This window comes from Eublepharis macularius, chromosome 9 (assembly GCF_028583425.1).
Source record: "Eublepharis macularius isolate TG4126 chromosome 9, MPM_Emac_v1.0, whole genome shotgun sequence".
NCBI lineage: Eukaryota > Metazoa > Chordata > Lepidosauria > Squamata > Eublepharidae > Eublepharis > Eublepharis macularius.
Window position 1 is genome coordinate 3,029,479 of NC_072798.1, and position 17,332 is coordinate 3,046,810.

The 17,332-nt window shown below is 54.0% G+C and overlaps 1 protein-coding gene and 17 non-coding genes across 18 annotated transcripts; all 18 read right to left on the bottom strand.

Annotated features, from left to right (window-relative positions):
• Positions 1-1,367: 1,367 nt before the first annotated feature.
• On the bottom strand, positions 1,368-5,601 carry ATP6V1F (ATPase H+ transporting V1 subunit F). The gene is made up of 2 exons (XM_054988734.1): positions 5,394-5,601; positions 1,368-2,024 (listed from the first exon to the last, which is right to left on the bottom strand). Exons 1-2 carry the CDS (start codon positions 5,549-5,551, stop codon positions 1,823-1,825), a joined length of 360 nt encoding a protein of 119 aa, XP_054844709.1. The 5' UTR covers positions 5,552-5,601; the 3' UTR covers positions 1,368-1,822.
• Positions 5,602-7,275: 1,674 nt separating this feature from the next.
• On the bottom strand, positions 7,276-7,466 carry LOC129336343 (U2 spliceosomal RNA). Its single transcript, XR_008597673.1, has one exon. It is a non-coding gene; the product is annotated as a U2 spliceosomal RNA (small nuclear RNA).
• A 403-nt stretch (positions 7,467-7,869) lies between these two features.
• Positions 7,870-8,060, bottom strand: LOC129336344 (U2 spliceosomal RNA). Its single transcript, XR_008597674.1, has one exon. It is a non-coding gene; the product is annotated as a U2 spliceosomal RNA (small nuclear RNA).
• Positions 8,061-8,464: 404 nt separating this feature from the next.
• LOC129336345 (U2 spliceosomal RNA) lies at positions 8,465-8,655 on the bottom strand. Its single transcript, XR_008597675.1, has one exon. It is a non-coding gene; the product is annotated as a U2 spliceosomal RNA (small nuclear RNA).
• Positions 8,656-9,058: 403 nt separating this feature from the next.
• LOC129336347 (U2 spliceosomal RNA) lies at positions 9,059-9,249 on the bottom strand. The gene has a single exon (XR_008597676.1). It is a non-coding gene; the product is annotated as a U2 spliceosomal RNA (small nuclear RNA).
• A 404-nt stretch (positions 9,250-9,653) lies between these two features.
• LOC129336348 (U2 spliceosomal RNA) lies at positions 9,654-9,844 on the bottom strand. The gene has a single exon (XR_008597677.1). It is a non-coding gene; the product is annotated as a U2 spliceosomal RNA (small nuclear RNA).
• Positions 9,845-10,248: 404 nt separating this feature from the next.
• On the bottom strand, positions 10,249-10,439 carry LOC129336349 (U2 spliceosomal RNA). The gene has a single exon (XR_008597678.1). It is a non-coding gene; the product is annotated as a U2 spliceosomal RNA (small nuclear RNA).
• A 403-nt stretch (positions 10,440-10,842) lies between these two features.
• Positions 10,843-11,033, bottom strand: LOC129336350 (U2 spliceosomal RNA). Its single transcript, XR_008597679.1, has one exon. It is a non-coding gene; the product is annotated as a U2 spliceosomal RNA (small nuclear RNA).
• A 404-nt stretch (positions 11,034-11,437) lies between these two features.
• LOC129336351 (U2 spliceosomal RNA) lies at positions 11,438-11,628 on the bottom strand. Its single transcript, XR_008597680.1, has one exon. It is a non-coding gene; the product is annotated as a U2 spliceosomal RNA (small nuclear RNA).
• A 404-nt stretch (positions 11,629-12,032) lies between these two features.
• LOC129336352 (U2 spliceosomal RNA) lies at positions 12,033-12,223 on the bottom strand. Its single transcript, XR_008597681.1, has one exon. It is a non-coding gene; the product is annotated as a U2 spliceosomal RNA (small nuclear RNA).
• A 404-nt stretch (positions 12,224-12,627) lies between these two features.
• On the bottom strand, positions 12,628-12,818 carry LOC129336353 (U2 spliceosomal RNA). The gene has a single exon (XR_008597682.1). It is a non-coding gene; the product is annotated as a U2 spliceosomal RNA (small nuclear RNA).
• A 404-nt stretch (positions 12,819-13,222) lies between these two features.
• LOC129336354 (U2 spliceosomal RNA) lies at positions 13,223-13,413 on the bottom strand. The gene has a single exon (XR_008597683.1). It is a non-coding gene; the product is annotated as a U2 spliceosomal RNA (small nuclear RNA).
• Positions 13,414-13,817: 404 nt separating this feature from the next.
• LOC129336355 (U2 spliceosomal RNA) lies at positions 13,818-14,008 on the bottom strand. The gene has a single exon (XR_008597684.1). It is a non-coding gene; the product is annotated as a U2 spliceosomal RNA (small nuclear RNA).
• Positions 14,009-14,412: 404 nt separating this feature from the next.
• LOC129336356 (U2 spliceosomal RNA) lies at positions 14,413-14,603 on the bottom strand. Its single transcript, XR_008597685.1, has one exon. It is a non-coding gene; the product is annotated as a U2 spliceosomal RNA (small nuclear RNA).
• Positions 14,604-15,007: 404 nt separating this feature from the next.
• LOC129336357 (U2 spliceosomal RNA) lies at positions 15,008-15,198 on the bottom strand. The gene has a single exon (XR_008597686.1). It is a non-coding gene; the product is annotated as a U2 spliceosomal RNA (small nuclear RNA).
• A 404-nt stretch (positions 15,199-15,602) lies between these two features.
• LOC129336358 (U2 spliceosomal RNA) lies at positions 15,603-15,793 on the bottom strand. Its single transcript, XR_008597687.1, has one exon. It is a non-coding gene; the product is annotated as a U2 spliceosomal RNA (small nuclear RNA).
• Positions 15,794-16,196: 403 nt separating this feature from the next.
• Positions 16,197-16,387, bottom strand: LOC129336359 (U2 spliceosomal RNA). Its single transcript, XR_008597688.1, has one exon. It is a non-coding gene; the product is annotated as a U2 spliceosomal RNA (small nuclear RNA).
• A 403-nt stretch (positions 16,388-16,790) lies between these two features.
• On the bottom strand, positions 16,791-16,981 carry LOC129336360 (U2 spliceosomal RNA). The gene has a single exon (XR_008597689.1). It is a non-coding gene; the product is annotated as a U2 spliceosomal RNA (small nuclear RNA).
• Positions 16,982-17,332: the final 351 nt, after the last annotated feature.

A 17,332-nucleotide genomic window follows, 5' to 3' on the forward strand; every position in this document is an offset into this window, starting at 1 on the left:
CTCCACAACAAAATAGTGCCATTTGTAAGGACTTCCAGATCTGATTGCTTGCTGCTTGCCCTGTGAACCAGTGGCTTCCTACACCAGACTCGGAGGGATGTCACACCAGTGGACAACAGGCTCCACAAAGGATTTTTTAGTCTCCAAATGTTGTCTCAGATGGCAGCATGTAAGGGAGGGGGGACTGTAAGATCCAGGATTCGCTGTCTAGCTCAAGGTTAAAAAGGCACAAAAGAAGGTAGGAGACACCACCAAGGATCCAGACAGGTTCACACAACTGTCCATCGTTATAACTTATATACAGAATTGGAATTCTACCTACTTCTGCTCTGACATAAGGTGTTCTCCCCTCCACACTGAAGCCATATTGTGTGGATTTTTGTCCCTGTGGATCCTAGAAAACCCTAGCACAGCCTTTTGGAAGAACAAAAGGGGCTCTCCTCCCATTTGTACCCATTCGAAACGGGAAGTGTCTCCTCTTTTCTCAGATACATGAAGGAAAGGCAGAGAAATGCTTCCCCGCTCGTTCAGCCTCCCCATGGCACAGGCTTCTAAGGCAGCTTCCCCTCCAGGCGACCGCCCTCTAGTTACTGCTTGCTGTAAGTTGCTCGTCCTCTTCCCCAGTCAGGTGAAGTCATGGCTATTGGTTCTACAAAGGAATCCTGGCCTTGGGCCCTGAGAGCTTCAGAGTTTCCATCTGGACGCACAAAGCAGCATGACTCAGGCCAAGAAGTTCAAGCCAGTCTTGGCTGGTGCTGCTAGGGACCTTCTGCTACTCTTTCTAAGACACCAAGCTTAGCAGCTCTGGGGGAAACAAGACCGGGGGAGGGAGAATGACCAACAAAATCCAGGCAGAAAATAGCGGTTGGTTCCAGCCAGAACAGGCTTTCTTTTTCCAGTGGCTGACGCAGACAAGGCCAGTTCACAGCTCTTCACACAGCTCTGCATGACCCCCTAGAATTGGGGGAGGGGGCTGGAACCCTTCAGACATCCCTGCAGAAGGGCCAGAACCCTTGCTCTCACCTTCGCCTCCGCTGACCTTCCTGTAGTGGCTCTTCCCGCAGTTCCTTTGGCAAGAAAGGTGCAAAGCAGCCCAAGGAAGGAGAATATTCACAGGGGCAACCCCAGGGCACGCACACGCTCTCTCTCTCGCTCTCTCTCTCTCACACACACACACACACACACACACACAATATCGCCAAAGAGGTCACTTTGTTGTGTTTTTTAAATGCACACAATCAAACAGTGTGACAATATCCTGTATGGCATCTTCATTCCAAATCTAAACTTTCACATTTGCTGCAGATCTCTCGCACACGCACACGCACACGCACACACACGCACAAGAATAACCACAAGAACAGAAGTCCAAGCTGCGTCAGTCGGTCTGATTTATCATGAAAACCTTTGCCACACAGTACCGTACCAAGCACAAGGGAGCAGGACTTCAGCACGAAGGGATACAGAGTTGATCGGCCGTAAGGGGTCACTTCCTTAGAAACCTAAACATCTGCTACGAGAGGGGCTCAAGGTCGTGGCAGACCACAGGGAACAGCCAGCTCTTCCCAACCTCAGCAACGGGAAAAAGCCCCTGGAAAACGCAACAGAGGCAGAACTAAGGATGCCAAACGGCAGGAATGTATAAGAACAACAAATGAATTCTAGGGGTGGCAGAAGTCCAGGGTGGCCGAGCCCCCTGTTCACGGAACACAGTCAGAAGAGTAACAATGAGAGCCAGCCATCAAAGCAGCGTGTGACGGGGAGGGGAGACAGGAAGTCTTGACAGGACAGGGTGGAGGAAGCCGCGCCGCCTCCCCGCCGTCTATCGCAAGTCCTCGGCAGTGAACATGCCCTTGGCCCGGCGGAGGATGGAGTCCTTGGAGGCGTCGTAGGGGTGCTCCTTGGAGGGGATCTCGAGCACGGCGGGGATGGACTTGTTGTGCGCATCGATGGCGTGTCGGATCATCTCCGCAATGAACTGGTTGATGAGGATGATGCCGATGTCCTCACGGCTCAAGAAACCCCTGAGGGCAGACACGAAAGAAAAGGGGATTTGCTTGTGTTTAAATCCAGGTGGCTCACAAGAGGAGTACCAGCGGCACCCACAATAACAAAAAAGTCAACAAAAAAAATCCAGGTTAACATCCCTTAATCTGACACAACCCAACAGCGAGACCATTTCAGCCCAGAAGCACATCATCCGATAGTGGTAACCTTGAAAAAGCTGCAGTGTAAAAACTCTGCTGAAGAGGACAGCTTTACTCCGCTCCCAAAATGACAACAATGAAGCCCTCCCCACCATCTAAAACAGCATGCTCTATCACGGGGCTGGCTTTGCAGTCGAAAAACAGAGACCGAGCAGCTGGACATGGAGACTGCAAGTGTGACCAAGGGGTCATGACCAGCATCCAAGGGCCTTCAGGAGTCTACACAAACGGGCTACCACTATCAGGCCACCAACAAAGCTTAGAGCTCATTGCAAGAGAAACATGGGACCCAATTCTGCTCCTGTGCTTATTTTACAGTTGGCTTGAGTTAGTGACTCCCAGAAGGCGGCCTTGGACACCCCCATCTTCATTTCCAAGCATGGGAAGAATGCAAGTGATGCCTAGTGGGAATAGGGCCCTTTTGAGGAGGAGCACAGCATGGTGTGTCTGGGGGTTAGTGTTTTGGATTAGGACCACAGAGATGTGGGTTCGAATCTCCTCAGCCTTGGTTAGGTGCCCTTAGGGCAATCACACAACGGCAAAGATTACATGGCACCTGTATTGAAAGCTTTTGGAAAGTCTAAGTCTCTATATGACGTCTACCAGATCACTCATGCTCACATGTTTGTTAACTATTTCAAAGGTTGGTTGGAGAGGCAGAACTTCCCTTAACAGCTTGCTGTTTCTTCCTTGGCAGGACTCATTCCTCTTACTAACCCTATCTTTACTAGCAGTTTAACTAGCCTGTGACTTTCTAGATTTCCATTAGAATACTTTTATAAAATGGATGTTGACTTTGCTACCTTCTAATCTTCTGACCGGAAGGCCAATTTTAGCCACACATTTCATAGTTCTGTTACCAGATCAACAATTTCACATCTGCGTTCCTTACGAGCCCTTGGGTGTGTGCCATCTGACCCTGGTGACCAGTTACTTTTTTGAATTTGTCCCTGAATCCTAGAACTTCATCTCGTCGCTTGTATTTAACTTAGTTCCTTTGACATCTAACTTACAAAACAGAGAGGTAAAGGCAAAGATGCATGAAAAATCTGGCCCTGCTATTGACTTAATGCAGTGAGGGACGAGAGAGTAAAGTGGGACCGCACTCAAGTGGGGCACATCCAGCCAATACCTTGCAGCCATACCAGCTGCACTTCTATAACTTATTTCTGTGCAGAGCCACGTTCTCTTGGAGATGCTGAAAACTACACCTCCAGATCCTATCCCATCCTCGACCAACAAGTCATGGCCTCTGTAACTGAACAAATCAGCCTAATGTGACACACACACACACATCCCAGTCACAGTGACAACAAATGTGTCCTTCACAAGTCTCCCAGGAACAAGGGACCTGGTGGAAGGCAGCTGAGCCTGGTTTGGAAGGGTTTGTGCAAGCCAGGCTGTTTTGGTGTAAACTAAACCCCGGTGGAACCAAGGCTGTTCTGGCAACAGCTAGTATTATCAGGAAAAGAAACATGAGGTTCCAGAGAATGCTGCCAATTCTAACAGAGATCCTGAGACTCAGAATCCCATGGCTTGGAGACTTGCAAAAAGCAGTGCTATCCAGATAACTGGAGGCAGAAGATCAGTGCAGCCAAGGCACTTCCAGTCCACTAGCACATGTCAGCAGAAGTTAGGCACGCTTGCTTCACTGTTTCTGGATTGAACCTAGAAAGAGCCCAGGCATAGTGGGGTAACTTGCAGAGGCTAAGGTTAATACATTTGCGATTGAAGGCTTTGGTGCAGTATCCCACTCTTCCTGCTTGGGGTGGAGGTGTAAACAATGACATGCCAGCAGCAACTGATCTTTTGGTGCAGGGGAAAAACTGCAGCTATCCCTTCCTGCTCCACTCCAAATAAAAAAAGCTTAGCAAGTTTATGTAAGAGTGCGCAACTCACCTTCCTTACTTGCCAACTGACACTGCAGGCTCCCCTTCCCTCTGAAACCAAGAACCCACCCAGCCCAAAAACACGCCCCCCACACACACAACAGACATCAGTGTGTCGTACTCCCCCCACCCCCAGCCCAGGTTCAAACAACTGGGAAGAAGGCAGCACTGACCATACCACAATTTTCAGGTGAGCCACTGCATGTATTACCCTCCACCCACCCAGCCAACAGCCACTTCTTGTAGCACCAAAGCTGAAGAGTGCCTCTGAGCATGTGCAGATATCGATCCAGCCACCGTTGTCACTGAACACATTGGAATTACTTAGCCCCCTTCCTCCTAGCCCTACAAACGCTGCTCCACCACCCCTCGCCCACACTAAAAACTCTCTTGCAGTGGTTTAGGCCAGGATTCCAGAGAGCCAGGTTCAAATCCCACCTCTGCTACGGAAGCTTGGGGGGAGGCCTTGGGCAGTCACTCTCTCTCGCCCTAACCTTCCTCGCAGGGCTGTTGTGGGGATGAATGGAGGAAAGCCATCTAAGCCACCTAAGGGATATGCCTGTTAGAAGTATCAATGAGGAAAATGAACAGATTTAAAAAGGGCTCACAAAGCCTAGAAACAGAAAGGCCCTCAGACCCATTCCCTTCCACCACTCAAGGCTCACAACTTTCTGATCTCCACTCAAGGTCGAGCTGTCCCGTCCTTCAAGGTCGTTCTCCCCATCCTTACTGACACAACAGAGCCCCCCCCCCCCTATTTTGAATGCTTTGGTCTTTGGCCCACCCTCCACAGCAGCCATTTTCTCGAAATCTCTATGGGCTGCCTGGACATCAAATGTCACTCCGGATTTCCAGGCCCCACCTGGAGGTTGGCAAGCCACCCTATTTCGAAGGGTTCGCTTTTAGAACTAACCTTCCCCCCCCCGCCAACAGAACGAGAATGGGCGCGCCCACTCAACAGCTTCTCCCTCGCCCCCCCAAACCCCAATGGAACTCTAGTCACCCCCCCCCCCGGTCTCCGTAATGGTTTAAGCCTCTGGCTCGTCCTTCCTGCGCACGACGCTTTTCTTTCGACAAAAAGGAACATTCCCAGCCTCCCCCGCAGAAAGGGCCAGTTGGTATCTCCCTCCAACCGGCATTTCCCCCCTTCCAGTGACCGCGTTCTTTCCTCCCCCCGCCCGAAATGGTTGACCCCAGAGCGAGTGTCCCCCTCCCTCCCTCCCTCGGAAATGGTCTTCCTGCGTTTCCACGGCAACGAGCGGCCCCTGCGCCCCGCTTCCCTCCCTCCCTCCCTCACCGGAAAGCCTCCTCGATCTCCGCCAGGCTCGTCTCCTTCTCCACCACCAAGAAGTTGGGCCGCCGGTGCTTGTCCAGCTCCCCGACCCCGCCCAGCAAGAACCCCGTCACGGTGTCTTCGTCGCCCAGCACGGCAATTAGCTTCCCCCGACCGGCCATCACGGCGGAGAAAGATCCTAAGCGGCCACCGTCAGCGAACGAGACCGGGAATGTTGCTGCGCAAGCGCACTTTAAAAAGGCATAGGGCCGCCCCTCATACGCGGAGCATGTGTAGTTGACAAAAGCGGCGCCGGAGCGGACATGTTTGAGAGGGGAACGGATTTGAGCACGCGCAATCCAACCATTTCATCTCCTTTAAACCGCCCCCCCCCCGTTAATTAAAAAATGCGTAATGAAAGGAGCTTTATGGGCTCAAAAAGGGAAGGTGAATCTTGTCATTAACACAAATATACACCACAATGATAATCCAGGACACTTTTTTGTGTAACAAAAGTACGATTATGGAAAACTGCAGACACTAACTTCCAGGTATAACTGAGTCCAGGTAATTATAGAAAGAGACACAGCGTGCCCGGCAGGATGTGGCTCCTTAAGACGGTGGGCTCCACAGCATTACAACCCCTCCACCCACAGCATTATGCCCCACCTACTCGGGTCCCTCCCCTCCCAAATCAAAACCCTTCCCAGATTTAACACTCAAATTAGCAGAATTTCCCCAAGCTGCAGTTACCAAGCCTATGAAGGTCACCCAAGCAAACAATGCATGGAAAATAGTGTAATCAACGATGCACACTACAACACCTGCTTTTCTCTGGGACAGAAAATCTAGAGGCATTTATAGCAAGGCAATGCCTATACCAACTGACCTCAAAGAAGATGGGATGCAAGAAAAATTTACTGAGCAGAGAAACACTCTGCATCTGCACAAAGGGAAGACGGCAATGTGGACTAGACAAGATTGCCAGAATCGGTGGAATGTTTTCTTAACTCCATCTCACATCATCGGAAATAATCATTAGTTTCATACTCAAACAAGCAAAAGTGGAAAGAAGCCCATGGAACAGGAAATATTTACGTTCCCCAAAGAAGTTACTCTAGTCTCAGGCCATTGATTTCAAATGCTTTAGATGGGAATACATATTTAGGATTGCTCTGTTAAATCATAAATAAATGGAGAGGGAGTTTAGAAAGGATCATGTTTATTATTATTTATTTGACTTAATTTATAAATGGTATTTCTCTCAAACGGGTCATTAAGGCAGCTTACATTATTCTGCTATTCTTCATTGGACAGACATCCACATGAGAAATAAAAAGCTAAAAATTTCCACCATAAGGAAACCAGCAGCCATTTTAAAATTGACAAGAAGGGAGGCGGGGATATGCAAAATAGAAAAAATTACAAAGAAATGAAACAAAGAATTAAAAAAAAATAGCGTATAAAAAGAAAAGAAAAAGAAAAAAGGAAAGAAATATAAAGAAAATAAAAAATAAAAAAAGGAAATTGTGAAATCCAAAAAATACCCCAAAAACCATAACTGAAATAAGAAGAGAAAACAGGGACAAAAAAACTTAGTTTTAAAAAAAAGGAGCCCAGGGGGGGGGGGGGCGGCATTGGCAGCACAGGCTGGGCTTCAGTCTCCTCCTCCCAGGTGAGGAGGAGCTTGGGGCTGCCTGGAGGCCTGTGGCTCATTTGCATACTCCTCCCTGGGAGGCGGGGCCAGGCGAGACCCTGGAGGCAAGCTGCCAGGCAGCGCTTTGCACTTACTGCTCAGGTGGTTTTCTCCAAGCACAGCACGAACAGGCCACAGCCCTTTTCCGCCCATGCCTTCTTTCCTTTTTCTTTCTTTCTTTGGCACTACAGAGAAAAGAATGCCCCCAAGGGGCAGGGCACCGCTTCCGGAGGCACTGCAATACCGGACCGATGCATGGAGGGCAAGGAGCAAGCCCCTAGAGCACCTCCCATTCCCAAAAATCCGTTTAATACGTAGCTCTCAAATAGAGAGCATATCAGATATTAAACTGATAAGAACAGATACTACACTTGATCTTAGCCAAAAGGCCGAGAAGCGATACCAGACCTGGCTGGGACCCGGGCACTCGTACCGACAGCATCTCCCCTTAGGACATGGTGAGCGCGCCACCATGCCCCTGGGGCAGGCGCCCATCCCTTTAAAAAAAAAAGGAGCCCAGGGGGGGGGGGCGGCATTGGCAGCACAGGCTGGGCTTCAGTCTCCTCCTCCCAGGTGAGGAGGAGCTTGGGGCTGCCTGGAGGCCTGTGGCTCATTTGCATACTCCTCCCTGGGAGGCGGGGCCAGGCGAGACCCTGGAGGCAAGCTGCCAGGCAGCGCTTTGCACTTACTGCTCAGGTGGTTTTCTCCAAGCACAGCACGAACAGGCCACAGCCCTTTTCCGCCCATGCCTTCTTTCCTTTTTCTTTCTTTCTTTGGCACTACAGAGAAAAGAATGCCCCCAAGGGGCAGGGCACCGCTTCCGGAGGCACTGCAATACCGGACCGATGCATGGAGGGCAAGGAGCAAGCCCCTAGAGCACCTCCCATTCCCAAAAATCCGTTTAATACGTAGCTCTCAAATAGAGAGCATATCAGATATTAAACTGATAAGAACAGATACTACACTTGATCTTAGCCAAAAGGCCGAGAAGCGATACCAGACCTGGCTGGGACCCGGGCACTCGTACCGACAGCATCTCCCCTTAGGACATGGTGAGCGCGCCACCATGCCCCTGGGGCAGGCGCCCATCCCTTTAAAAAAAAAAGGAGCCCAGGGGGGGGGGGGCGGCATTGGCAGCACAGGCTGGGCTTCAGTCTCCTCCTCCCAGGTGAGGAGGAGCTTGGGGCTGCCTGGAGGCCTGTGGCTCATTTGCATACTCCTCCCTGGGAGGCGGGGCCAGGCGAGACCCTGGAGGCAAGCTGCCAGGCAGCGCTTTGCACTTACTGCTCAGGTGGTTTTCTCCAAGCACAGCACGAACAGGCCACAGCCCTTTTCCGCCCATGCCTTCTTTCCTTTTTCTTTCTTTCTTTGGCACTACAGAGAAAAGAATGCCCCCAAGGGGCAGGGCACCGCTTCCGGAGGCACTGCAATACCGGACCGATGCATGGAGGGCAAGGAGCAAGCCCCTAGAGCACCTCCCATTCCCAAAAATCCGTTTAATACGTAGCTCTCAAATAGAGAGCATATCAGATATTAAACTGATAAGAACAGATACTACACTTGATCTTAGCCAAAAGGCCGAGAAGCGATACCAGACCTGGCTGGGACCCGGGCACTCGTACCGACAGCATCTCCCCTTAGGACATGGTGAGCGCGCCACCATGCCCCTGGGGCAGGCGCCCATCCCTTTAAAAAAAAAAGGAGCCCAGGGGGGGGGGGCGGCATTGGCAGCACAGGCTGGGCTTCAGTCTCCTCCTCCCAGGTGAGGAGGAGCTTGGGGCTGCCTGGAGGCCTGTGGCTCATTTGCATACTCCTCCCTGGGAGGCGGGGCCAGGCGAGACCCTGGAGGCAAGCTGCCAGGCAGCGCTTTGCACTTACTGCTCAGGTGGTTTTCTCCAAGCACAGCACGAACAGGCCACAGCCCTTTTCCGCCCATGCCTTCTTTCCTTTTTCTTTCTTTCTTTGGCACTACAGAGAAAAGAATGCCCCCAAGGGGCAGGGCACCGCTTCCGGAGGCACTGCAATACCGGACCGATGCATGGAGGGCAAGGAGCAAGCCCCTAGAGCACCTCCCATTCCCAAAAATCCGTTTAATACGTAGCTCTCAAATAGAGAGCATATCAGATATTAAACTGATAAGAACAGATACTACACTTGATCTTAGCCAAAAGGCCGAGAAGCGATACCAGACCTGGCTGGGACCCGGGCACTCGTACCGACAGCATCTCCCCTTAGGACATGGTGAGCGCGCCACCATGCCCCTGGGGCAGGCGCCCATCCCTTTAAAAAAAAAAGGAGCCCAGGGGGGGGGGGGCGGCATTGGCAGCACAGGCTGGGCTTCAGTCTCCTCCTCCCAGGTGAGGAGGAGCTTGGGGCTGCCTGGAGGCCTGTGGCTCATTTGCATACTCCTCCCTGGGAGGCGGGGCCAGGCGAGACCCTGGAGGCAAGCTGCCAGGCAGCGCTTTGCACTTACTGCTCAGGTGGTTTTCTCCAAGCACAGCACGAACAGGCCACAGCCCTTTTCCGCCCATGCCTTCTTTCCTTTTTCTTTCTTTCTTTGGCACTACAGAGAAAAGAATGCCCCCAAGGGGCAGGGCACCGCTTCCGGAGGCACTGCAATACCGGACCGATGCATGGAGGGCAAGGAGCAAGCCCCTAGAGCACCTCCCATTCCCAAAAATCCGTTTAATACGTAGCTCTCAAATAGAGAGCATATCAGATATTAAACTGATAAGAACAGATACTACACTTGATCTTAGCCAAAAGGCCGAGAAGCGATACCAGACCTGGCTGGGACCCGGGCACTCGTACCGACAGCATCTCCCCTTAGGACATGGTGAGCGCGCCACCATGCCCCTGGGGCAGGCGCCCATCCCTTTAAAAAAAAAAGGAGCCCAGGGGGGGGGGGGCGGCATTGGCAGCACAGGCTGGGCTTCAGTCTCCTCCTCCCAGGTGAGGAGGAGCTTGGGGCTGCCTGGAGGCCTGTGGCTCATTTGCATACTCCTCCCTGGGAGGCGGGGCCAGGCGAGACCCTGGAGGCAAGCTGCCAGGCAGCGCTTTGCACTTACTGCTCAGGTGGTTTTCTCCAAGCACAGCACGAACAGGCCACAGCCCTTTTCCGCCCATGCCTTCTTTCCTTTTTCTTTCTTTCTTTGGCACTACAGAGAAAAGAATGCCCCCAAGGGGCAGGGCACCGCTTCCGGAGGCACTGCAATACCGGACCGATGCATGGAGGGCAAGGAGCAAGCCCCTAGAGCACCTCCCATTCCCAAAAATCCGTTTAATACGTAGCTCTCAAATAGAGAGCATATCAGATATTAAACTGATAAGAACAGATACTACACTTGATCTTAGCCAAAAGGCCGAGAAGCGATACCAGACCTGGCTGGGACCCGGGCACTCGTACCGACAGCATCTCCCCTTAGGACATGGTGAGCGCGCCACCATGCCCCTGGGGCAGGCGCCCATCCCTTTAAAAAAAAAAGGAGCCCAGGGGGGGGGGGCGGCATTGGCAGCACAGGCTGGGCTTCAGTCTCCTCCTCCCAGGTGAGGAGGAGCTTGGGGCTGCCTGGAGGCCTGTGGCTCATTTGCATACTCCTCCCTGGGAGGCGGGGCCAGGCGAGACCCTGGAGGCAAGCTGCCAGGCAGCGCTTTGCACTTACTGCTCAGGTGGTTTTCTCCAAGCACAGCACGAACAGGCCACAGCCCTTTTCCGCCCATGCCTTCTTTCCTTTTTCTTTCTTTCTTTGGCACTACAGAGAAAAGAATGCCCCCAAGGGGCAGGGCACCGCTTCCGGAGGCACTGCAATACCGGACCGATGCATGGAGGGCAAGGAGCAAGCCCCTAGAGCACCTCCCATTCCCAAAAATCCGTTTAATACGTAGCTCTCAAATAGAGAGCATATCAGATATTAAACTGATAAGAACAGATACTACACTTGATCTTAGCCAAAAGGCCGAGAAGCGATACCAGACCTGGCTGGGACCCGGGCACTCGTACCGACAGCATCTCCCCTTAGGACATGGTGAGCGCGCCACCATGCCCCTGGGGCAGGCGCCCATCCCTTTAAAAAAAAAAGGAGCCCAGGGGGGGGGGGGCGGCATTGGCAGCACAGGCTGGGCTTCAGTCTCCTCCTCCCAGGTGAGGAGGAGCTTGGGGCTGCCTGGAGGCCTGTGGCTCATTTGCATACTCCTCCCTGGGAGGCGGGGCCAGGCGAGACCCTGGAGGCAAGCTGCCAGGCAGCGCTTTGCACTTACTGCTCAGGTGGTTTTCTCCAAGCACAGCACGAACAGGCCACAGCCCTTTTCCGCCCATGCCTTCTTTCCTTTTTCTTTCTTTCTTTGGCACTACAGAGAAAAGAATGCCCCCAAGGGGCAGGGCACCGCTTCCGGAGGCACTGCAATACCGGACCGATGCATGGAGGGCAAGGAGCAAGCCCCTAGAGCACCTCCCATTCCCAAAAATCCGTTTAATACGTAGCTCTCAAATAGAGAGCATATCAGATATTAAACTGATAAGAACAGATACTACACTTGATCTTAGCCAAAAGGCCGAGAAGCGATACCAGACCTGGCTGGGACCCGGGCACTCGTACCGACAGCATCTCCCCTTAGGACATGGTGAGCGCGCCACCATGCCCCTGGGGCAGGCGCCCATCCCTTTAAAAAAAAAAGGAGCCCAGGGGGGGGGGGGCGGCATTGGCAGCACAGGCTGGGCTTCAGTCTCCTCCTCCCAGGTGAGGAGGAGCTTGGGGCTGCCTGGAGGCCTGTGGCTCATTTGCATACTCCTCCCTGGGAGGCGGGGCCAGGCGAGACCCTGGAGGCAAGCTGCCAGGCAGCGCTTTGCACTTACTGCTCAGGTGGTTTTCTCCAAGCACAGCACGAACAGGCCACAGCCCTTTTCCGCCCATGCCTTCTTTCCTTTTTCTTTCTTTCTTTGGCACTACAGAGAAAAGAATGCCCCCAAGGGGCAGGGCACCGCTTCCGGAGGCACTGCAATACCGGACCGATGCATGGAGGGCAAGGAGCAAGCCCCTAGAGCACCTCCCATTCCCAAAAATCCGTTTAATACGTAGCTCTCAAATAGAGAGCATATCAGATATTAAACTGATAAGAACAGATACTACACTTGATCTTAGCCAAAAGGCCGAGAAGCGATACCAGACCTGGCTGGGACCCGGGCACTCGTACCGACAGCATCTCCCCTTAGGACATGGTGAGCGCGCCACCATGCCCCTGGGGCAGGCGCCCATCCCTTTAAAAAAAAAAGGAGCCCAGGGGGGGGGGGGCGGCATTGGCAGCACAGGCTGGGCTTCAGTCTCCTCCTCCCAGGTGAGGAGGAGCTTGGGGCTGCCTGGAGGCCTGTGGCTCATTTGCATACTCCTCCCTGGGAGGCGGGGCCAGGCGAGACCCTGGAGGCAAGCTGCCAGGCAGCGCTTTGCACTTACTGCTCAGGTGGTTTTCTCCAAGCACAGCACGAACAGGCCACAGCCCTTTTCCGCCCATGCCTTCTTTCCTTTTTCTTTCTTTCTTTGGCACTACAGAGAAAAGAATGCCCCCAAGGGGCAGGGCACCGCTTCCGGAGGCACTGCAATACCGGACCGATGCATGGAGGGCAAGGAGCAAGCCCCTAGAGCACCTCCCATTCCCAAAAATCCGTTTAATACGTAGCTCTCAAATAGAGAGCATATCAGATATTAAACTGATAAGAACAGATACTACACTTGATCTTAGCCAAAAGGCCGAGAAGCGATACCAGACCTGGCTGGGACCCGGGCACTCGTACCGACAGCATCTCCCCTTAGGACATGGTGAGCGCGCCACCATGCCCCTGGGGCAGGCGCCCATCCCTTTAAAAAAAAAAGGAGCCCAGGGGGGGGGGGGCGGCATTGGCAGCACAGGCTGGGCTTCAGTCTCCTCCTCCCAGGTGAGGAGGAGCTTGGGGCTGCCTGGAGGCCTGTGGCTCATTTGCATACTCCTCCCTGGGAGGCGGGGCCAGGCGAGACCCTGGAGGCAAGCTGCCAGGCAGCGCTTTGCACTTACTGCTCAGGTGGTTTTCTCCAAGCACAGCACGAACAGGCCACAGCCCTTTTCCGCCCATGCCTTCTTTCCTTTTTCTTTCTTTCTTTGGCACTACAGAGAAAAGAATGCCCCCAAGGGGCAGGGCACCGCTTCCGGAGGCACTGCAATACCGGACCGATGCATGGAGGGCAAGGAGCAAGCCCCTAGAGCACCTCCCATTCCCAAAAATCCGTTTAATACGTAGCTCTCAAATAGAGAGCATATCAGATATTAAACTGATAAGAACAGATACTACACTTGATCTTAGCCAAAAGGCCGAGAAGCGATACCAGACCTGGCTGGGACCCGGGCACTCGTACCGACAGCATCTCCCCTTAGGACATGGTGAGCGCGCCACCATGCCCCTGGGGCAGGCGCCCATCCCTTTAAAAAAAAAAGGAGCCCAGGGGGGGGGGGGCGGCATTGGCAGCACAGGCTGGGCTTCAGTCTCCTCCTCCCAGGTGAGGAGGAGCTTGGGGCTGCCTGGAGGCCTGTGGCTCATTTGCATACTCCTCCCTGGGAGGCGGGGCCAGGCGAGACCCTGGAGGCAAGCTGCCAGGCAGCGCTTTGCACTTACTGCTCAGGTGGTTTTCTCCAAGCACAGCACGAACAGGCCACAGCCCTTTTCCGCCCATGCCTTCTTTCCTTTTTCTTTCTTTCTTTGGCACTACAGAGAAAAGAATGCCCCCAAGGGGCAGGGCACCGCTTCCGGAGGCACTGCAATACCGGACCGATGCATGGAGGGCAAGGAGCAAGCCCCTAGAGCACCTCCCATTCCCAAAAATCCGTTTAATACGTAGCTCTCAAATAGAGAGCATATCAGATATTAAACTGATAAGAACAGATACTACACTTGATCTTAGCCAAAAGGCCGAGAAGCGATACCAGACCTGGCTGGGACCCGGGCACTCGTACCGACAGCATCTCCCCTTAGGACATGGTGAGCGCGCCACCATGCCCCTGGGGCAGGCGCCCATCCCTTTAAAAAAAAAAGGAGCCCAGGGGGGGGGGGGCGGCATTGGCAGCACAGGCTGGGCTTCAGTCTCCTCCTCCCAGGTGAGGAGGAGCTTGGGGCTGCCTGGAGGCCTGTGGCTCATTTGCATACTCCTCCCTGGGAGGCGGGGCCAGGCGAGACCCTGGAGGCAAGCTGCCAGGCAGCGCTTTGCACTTACTGCTCAGGTGGTTTTCTCCAAGCACAGCACGAACAGGCCACAGCCCTTTTCCGCCCATGCCTTCTTTCCTTTTTCTTTCTTTCTTTGGCACTACAGAGAAAAGAATGCCCCCAAGGGGCAGGGCACCGCTTCCGGAGGCACTGCAATACCGGACCGATGCATGGAGGGCAAGGAGCAAGCCCCTAGAGCACCTCCCATTCCCAAAAATCCGTTTAATACGTAGCTCTCAAATAGAGAGCATATCAGATATTAAACTGATAAGAACAGATACTACACTTGATCTTAGCCAAAAGGCCGAGAAGCGATACCAGACCTGGCTGGGACCCGGGCACTCGTACCGACAGCATCTCCCCTTAGGACATGGTGAGCGCGCCACCATGCCCCTGGGGCAGGCGCCCATCCCTTTAAAAAAAAAAGGAGCCCAGGGGGGGGGGGGCGGCATTGGCAGCACAGGCTGGGCTTCAGTCTCCTCCTCCCAGGTGAGGAGGAGCTTGGGGCTGCCTGGAGGCCTGTGGCTCATTTGCATACTCCTCCCTGGGAGGCGGGGCCAGGCGAGACCCTGGAGGCAAGCTGCCAGGCAGCGCTTTGCACTTACTGCTCAGGTGGTTTTCTCCAAGCACAGCACGAACAGGCCACAGCCCTTTTCCGCCCATGCCTTCTTTCCTTTTTCTTTCTTTCTTTGGCACTACAGAGAAAAGAATGCCCCCAAGGGGCAGGGCACCGCTTCCGGAGGCACTGCAATACCGGACCGATGCATGGAGGGCAAGGAGCAAGCCCCTAGAGCACCTCCCATTCCCAAAAATCCGTTTAATACGTAGCTCTCAAATAGAGAGCATATCAGATATTAAACTGATAAGAACAGATACTACACTTGATCTTAGCCAAAAGGCCGAGAAGCGATACCAGACCTGGCTGGGACCCGGGCACTCGTACCGACAGCATCTCCCCTTAGGACATGGTGAGCGCGCCACCATGCCCCTGGGGCAGGCGCCCATCCCTTTAAAAAAAAAAGGAGCCCAGGGGGGGGGGGGCGGCATTGGCAGCACAGGCTGGGCTTCAGTCTCCTCCTCCCAGGTGAGGAGGAGCTTGGGGCTGCCTGGAGGCCTGTGGCTCATTTGCATACTCCTCCCTGGGAGGCGGGGCCAGGCGAGACCCTGGAGGCAAGCTGCCAGGCAGCGCTTTGCACTTACTGCTCAGGTGGTTTTCTCCAAGCACAGCACGAACAGGCCACAGCCCTTTTCCGCCCATGCCTTCTTTCCTTTTTCTTTCTTTCTTTGGCACTACAGAGAAAAGAATGCCCCCAAGGGGCAGGGCACCGCTTCCGGAGGCACTGCAATACCGGACCGATGCATGGAGGGCAAGGAGCAAGCCCCTAGAGCACCTCCCATTCCCAAAAATCCGTTTAATACGTAGCTCTCAAATAGAGAGCATATCAGATATTAAACTGATAAGAACAGATACTACACTTGATCTTAGCCAAAAGGCCGAGAAGCGATACCAGACCTGGCTGGGACCCGGGCACTCGTACCGACAGCATCTCCCCTTAGGACATGGTGAGCGCGCCACCATGCCCCTGGGGCAGGCGCCCATCCCTTTAAAAAAAAAAGGAGCCCAGGGGGGGGGGGCGGCATTGGCAGCACAGGCTGGGCTTCAGTCTCCTCCTCCCAGGTGAGGAGGAGCTTGGGGCTGCCTGGAGGCCTGTGGCTCATTTGCATACTCCTCCCTGGGAGGCGGGGCCAGGCGAGACCCTGGAGGCAAGCTGCCAGGCAGCGCTTTGCACTTACTGCTCAGGTGGTTTTCTCCAAGCACAGCACGAACAGGCCACAGCCCTTTTCCGCCCATGCCTTCTTTCCTTTTTCTTTCTTTCTTTGGCACTACAGAGAAAAGAATGCCCCCAAGGGGCAGGGCACCGCTTCCGGAGGCACTGCAATACCGGACCGATGCATGGAGGGCAAGGAGCAAGCCCCTAGAGCACCTCCCATTCCCAAAAATCCGTTTAATACGTAGCTCTCAAATAGAGAGCATATCAGATATTAAACTGATAAGAACAGATACTACACTTGATCTTAGCCAAAAGGCCGAGAAGCGATACCAGACCTGGCTGGGACCCGGGCACTCGTACCGACAGCATCTCCCCTTAGGACATGGTGAGCGCGCCACCATGCCCCTGGGGCAGGCGCCCATCCCTTTAAAAAAAAAAGGAGCCCAGGGGGGGGGGGCGGCATTGGCAGCACAGGCTGGGCTTCAGTCTCCTCCTCCCAGGTGAGGAGGAGCTTGGGGCTGCCTGGAGGCCTGTGGCTCATTTGCATACTCCTCCCTGGGAGGCGGGGCCAGGCGAGACCCTGGAGGCAAGCTGCCAGGCAGCGCTTTGCACTTACTGCTCAGGTGGTTTTCTCCAAGCACAGCACGAACAGGCCACAGCCCTTTTCCGCCCATGCCTTCTTTCCTTTTTCTTTCTTTCTTTGGCACTACAGAGAAAAGAATGCCCCCAAGGGGCAGGGCACCGCTTCCGGAGGCACTGCAATACCGGACCGATGCATGGAGGGCAAGGAGCAAGCCCCTAGAGCACCTCCCATTCCCAAAAATCCGTTTAATACGTAGCTCTCAAATAGAGAGCATATCAGATATTAAACTGATAAGAACAGATACTACACTTGATCTTAGCCAAAAGGCCGAGAAGCGATACCAGACCTGGCTGGGACCCGGGCACTCGTACCGACAGCATCTCCCCTTAGGACATGGTGAGCGCGCCACCATGCCCCTGGGGCAGGCGCCCATCCCTTTAAAAAAAAAAGGAGCCCAGGGGGGGGGGGGCGGCATTGGCAGCACAGGCTGGGCTTCAGTCTCCTCCTCCCAGGTGAGGAGGAGCTTGGGGCTGCCTGGAGGCCTGTGGCTCATTTGCATACTCCTCCCTGGGAGGCGGGGCCAGGCGAGACCCTGGAGGCAAGCTGCCAGGCAGCGCTTTGCACTTACTGCTCAGGTGGTTTTCTCCAAGCACAGCACGAACAGGCCACAGCCCTTTTCCGCCCATGCCT